Below are 5,214 nucleotides of genomic sequence, written 5' to 3' on the forward strand. Positions count from 1 at the left end.
TGGTGGTTCCGAGCGTATTGTTTGTGAGGGCACTGGGAACCCTTCGCGAAAGAGATCCAGGAGTGGAGCTGTTGAGACTCCAGAGGTGGCATGTAAGAAAGTTTGTGAAGATGCTGCAGGAAGTGGCGTGAACAAGATTCTGACAATAATTGGTAATCGGGGGATCATGCTTCCAACGATCGACCCCGAGGCTTGCAAAGAGGTCATTCATGTTGAGATCCGACCCTCTGAGTGGTGGACTGCTGGTTCGACTGTTCCTCTTCGGGCTTTCCAAGTGTTTAATCTTCCTCAAGACTCTAGTGCTTATTCCAAAAGATCGAGGAGTTTGGGCAAGCTGGAAGGGTATGTATATTATTTTTCTTATTTTGGACTTGTTTTTAGATTTTTGCCTAAAAAAATCCCCTTTATACTTGTTCTCAACTTAAGACTTTCCATGACTCATGTCTTTTTTTTGGCATTATTTATTTGATGTTATGCATATTTTTAAGGAATATAAGGTTGATGAGGGTAAGAGCTATCCCTCAAAGGTCGAGGAAGAATGAGACATATTGAAAGATGAAAAGAAGAGATTGGACACAGAGTTAGGTGAAGCCAAGAGTCGTATCGTCGAACTTTCCAACACAAATTCTAGTTACCGGACCAAGGTATGTGTTATTTCAGTTTCGTTGTTGTCTTTCATCGATTGTCATTATATTTAAATTTATTTAATTGTAGTAATAGGAAATTTCCTCGTTTACTTTCCACGTCGTCTTTTACATGTACTTCTAAGTATATGTTTATTTTATAGATATATATTTTTTACTTTATCCAACACATATAAGTGACCTTGAACTTATGAACGATTGTCTTAAAAAAGATTTGGAGGGTATCGGGTCTTGAGTGAAGAACATGGAGACCTTGTTAGGCGAATAAATGAAGAAGCGTGAGGCTTGGATGTCGAGGTAGCCAACCTTCGTGAAAAGAATGAAGCCTTGGTGAAAGAAAATTTGAATTTCAAGTTGGAAGTAGAGAAAGGGGTCGAAGATATCGTTGGGGCCCTCGATAACGTGTATGGACGTTGTTATAAAAGGATGGAGACTACTGGGTTCGATGTGTCGGGTCATGGCTTCGAAGATTATATTCGTGATGACGCTGCGGAACACAAGGAGAACGAAGCCACTGCCGATCCCATCGACCCTTGAAGGCAAGAAATGCCTCTTTAATGATGTAATTTCCGGATTATGATTGAATTGTTTGAGTAATTTATGTTTTTGTTATGTTGGAGCTACTTCTGTCATCTTTTTTGAAGATAAAGACTTGCTATTTTAATTGTTTTGGAAGTTCCTTGGTTTTAAAGTGAATATTTGACTAAGAATGATGGTTTAACTTTTCCAATATAATTGCTAGATTGTTTGGAAATTTGAATTTCGGATCCTGTGTTAAAGGTTTGAGTTTCGATAAATCTTTAATAGTGTTTACACGTGTTTGCTTATGTCATTATGTTGATTCGATGAAATGTGGAGGCATAATTATTTTGGAGAATATTTGATGAACTTTCGATATTTTGTAAATATAACCAATCATGTGATATGGTATTATCGACATCATTAATCCATTTATATACAAGATGGGTGATATGGATTTATTTTTAGACTAAGATATAATTATCTAACATATGTCGTTGTATTCCAGAGTAAATTTCAATAGAGTTAATCTGCCTGTGTATTGGATAGAAATCTTTGGTTGGCTTGGGATATTTTGATTTTCTGATTTCTGATATCTACAAGCTTATAAATTACTCATAAGGAAAAGTTTTTCATTGATAAATTAAGAAGGGAGGGTTTTTTCTTAATGGGGATCTCATATCAACCCCTTTTCATTAAGACTAATTTTTATAGTCATAAATTTGACATTTTTCATTCCCAAAATTCAAGTAACTTAATTACTGATAGAATTTCTTCAAGTGGACTGCATTCCAAACATTTTTGATGGGTGTGCCGTCGAGCATAGACAGTCGGTAGGTTCTTAGTGCAACGAGCCCTGTTAATTGATATGGTACTTCCCATGGGGCTTTAAATTTTCCATTGATAGTTGGTTGTGAAGCTGCCGACTCTCGAAGGACTAGATCCCCAACCATAAATTTCTTTCCTTTTACTTTTTTGTTAAAGTAAGCTGCTGTCCGCGCTTGCTGCTGAAGGACTCTCATCGATGCCTTGTCTCGGACCTCTTCCATGAGAGCATTGTGATGTTGGATTCCCTCTTTTAAGGCTTCTGCGTTAAAAAACTCGACCTTCGGTGAGTTAAGATATACTTCAACCGGTGAAACCGCTTCCAAGACAAAAGCCATATTAAAAGGGGATACACCCGTGGAAGTCCTAGGGGTCGTTCTATAGGACCGGAGAATATTAGGCAATTCATCGACCCATGGCCTTGGTAATTCATCAACCCTTTCCTTAAGGCTTTTTAATATTATGTGATTAGAAACTTCAACCTGTCCATTCGCCTGAGGGTAAGCCACTGAAGATTTGATGTGCCTAATCTTGAGTTGAGAAAGTTTTTGAGTGAATTTTTCCCCTACGAACTGAGTTGCATTATCTATTACCAAAATTCTTGGAACTGCGAACTTGAAAATGATGTACTCCATTAGAAATTCGACCATTTACTTATCACGAATTTTAGCTAATGGTCGTGCCTCGATCCATTTTGTTGCGTAGTCAACAGCCAATACGATGTATTGTGTTTGGTTTTTGGATTTCAGGAAGGGACCCATGATGTCTATACCCCATTGGTAGAAGGGACAGGGGTTGACAACCGGGATCATTTCCCCCGAGAGTTGATGTGATACTGTTCTATATATCTGACATGATTTATATTTTCGCACAAAATCTTCATAGTCACTTCACATTGTGGGCCAAAACAAACCTTGTCTCATTATTTTAAGAGCTAAATTCTTTCCACCTAATTGATCTCCGCAAATTCCTGTGTGGACTTCGACGATCGAGATGATGGACTCATCAGGTCCCAAGCATCGAAGTAGGGGCTCCACAAGCCCTCGTCAATATAATCTATCTTCTAGAACACAATAATTCTTCGCCTTATATGTTATGGCCCTGGCTTTACACTTATGTGGCAATTTATTCTGCAAGATGTATTCTAAAATTGGTTGACGCCAATCAGAAGTTTGGGAAAACTCACTAATGCTCAACACAGCGACAGACGGAGCATGTATATCGATCGAGGGAGTGATTCTTTCATCTACATAAATAGCCTCTGATGTTGCAACAGCCGAAGATGCTAATTTAGACAAGGCATCTGCCCATTGATTTTCCTCTCTGCAAATGTTCTTGATTGTCCATGACGAAACTTTCCTTAGCAGGGATATAGCAAGATTCAAATAGGTCGACATTCGAGTATCATGTGCCTTAAACTCACCTTGTAATTATTTAGCAACAAGTTGAGAATAACAAAATATTTCCATTATTTTTACCTCAAACTCAATTGCGAGACGTATTCCTGCTAGCAATGCTTCGTATTCGGCTACATTATTTGTTATCGGGAATGAAAATTTCAAAGCTTGCTTTATTTTGAAGCCCTCTACATTGATTAAGATCATACATGCGTCTCCTAACGATGTTATTGAGGATTCGTCGACATATAGAGCCCATGTTTTATGTGGAAAAAGTGTTTTTTAGTTGCGAATGTGTCAGAATTGCACTATAAAACAAAGTCTGATAGGATTTGGGATTTCATCGCACTTCAAGGAAGATATTCAATGTGAAATTGACTGAGTTCAAATGTCCAAGCGGCGAGACATCCTATCATATCTGGTCTGTGCAAGATGCGGTTCAAGGGTTGATCGGTCATGACTTTAATAGGACGCCCCTGAAAGTAATGGCGCAGCTCTCTCCTTGTTACGACTAGAGCATAAACTAGCTTCTTCACATGTGTGTAGCGAGTTTCTGCATCTTTAAGGGTATGGCTCACATAGTAAACTAAGGATTCATGACCCTCGACTTCTTTGACTAGAACGGAGGCTACCAACCCATCAGAGGCTGAGATGTACACTTTCAAAGCTTCACGAGGAAATGCCCTTGCTCAAATTGGTGGGTTTGTTAGGAATCTTTTTAATGCTTCAAAGCTTTCTTTACATTGATTATCCCACATAAACTTCCTGTTCTTTGAAGCTTCTTTGATAACCTTGAAAAAAGGAATGCATTTTTTAGAGGCTTGCGGTATGAAACGATGAAGGGTCGCTATACATCCAGTGAGGCGTTGAACATCTTTAATGGTCGAAGGGTCCTTTATTTTAGCTAGCTTATATTTGGGAATGATTGGCCTCAATCCCTCGCTGGGAGATAAGAAATTCCAAGAATTTTCCAGATGTTAAACAAAAAAGAACATTTAAACGAATTTAGTCGCATATTATTACGACGAACATTTTCGAAGGTCGAGGGTTTGACCGCTTGAAAATTTTGATTTTGTTATCATATCGTCGACATATACCTCGAGATTTCGACCAAACTGATTTTTAAATATTTCATCCGTCATACACTGAAATGTTGCGCTAGCATTGATCAACCCAAAAGGTATGTTTCGATATGCGACGACACCTTGATAACTGATAAACGCCGTTTCTTCCTAATCTTGATCATCTATCCTGATTTGATTATATCCTGAGAAAGCTTCCACGAAAGATAGCGGCTAATGACCCGCCGTTACGTCAATAAGTTAATCTATATTCTGCAAAGGATAATAATCCTTAGGGCATGCTCTATTAAGGCTGGAGTAATCGACACACATTCTCCATTTACCATTACTTTTTTTAACCATGACAACATTAGCAATCCATGTAGGAAATTTCACATGTTCGATAAATCGAGCCTCTAAAAGTCGATCAAGCTCTTCGTCGATAGCTCGGCGATTTTCTTCTGAGAAAGTCCCCCTCTTTTGTCTTACAGGATTTTTTAGACGGTTGACATGCAGAGAGTGTCTTGTAATGTTGCTTGGAATTCCAGGCATGTCGGATGGTGACCATGCAAATATATCTGAGAACTCCCGAAGCAACCTCGTTAATTCATCTTTTATTTGAGGATTTAAATCTTTTCCAATTTTAACCTCAATCTCGATCGTTTTACTGACAGGTGAGAACGAGGGATCCCCTCGAATGTCGATAATGCTACCAGGATCTATCTAAACGATTAAATTGACAGATTGAGTGTCATTATCTTGCTTCTT

General features: G+C 38.5%; 1 protein-coding gene across 1 annotated transcript; it reads right to left on the minus strand.

Annotated features, from left to right (window-relative positions):
* Window positions 1-1,921: 1,921 nt before the first annotated feature.
* On the minus strand, window positions 1,922-2,638 carry LOC141714106 (uncharacterized). Its single transcript, XM_074517668.1, has one exon. The coding sequence runs from the start codon at window positions 2,636-2,638 to the stop codon at window positions 1,922-1,924; it is 717 nt and encodes a 238-aa protein (XP_074373769.1).
* Between the last annotated feature and the right edge of the window lie 2,576 nt (window positions 2,639-5,214).

The sequence above is a fragment of the Apium graveolens genome, chromosome 1, assembly GCF_009905375.1.
Source record: "Apium graveolens cultivar Ventura chromosome 1, ASM990537v1, whole genome shotgun sequence".
Lineage (NCBI taxonomy): Eukaryota > Viridiplantae > Streptophyta > Magnoliopsida > Apiales > Apiaceae > Apium > Apium graveolens.

Coding starts and splice junctions, on each gene's coding strand:
- LOC141714106 (XM_074517668.1), bottom strand. CDS start 2,638: ATGGTCGAATTTCTAATGGAGTACATCATTTTCAAGTTCGCAGTTCCA.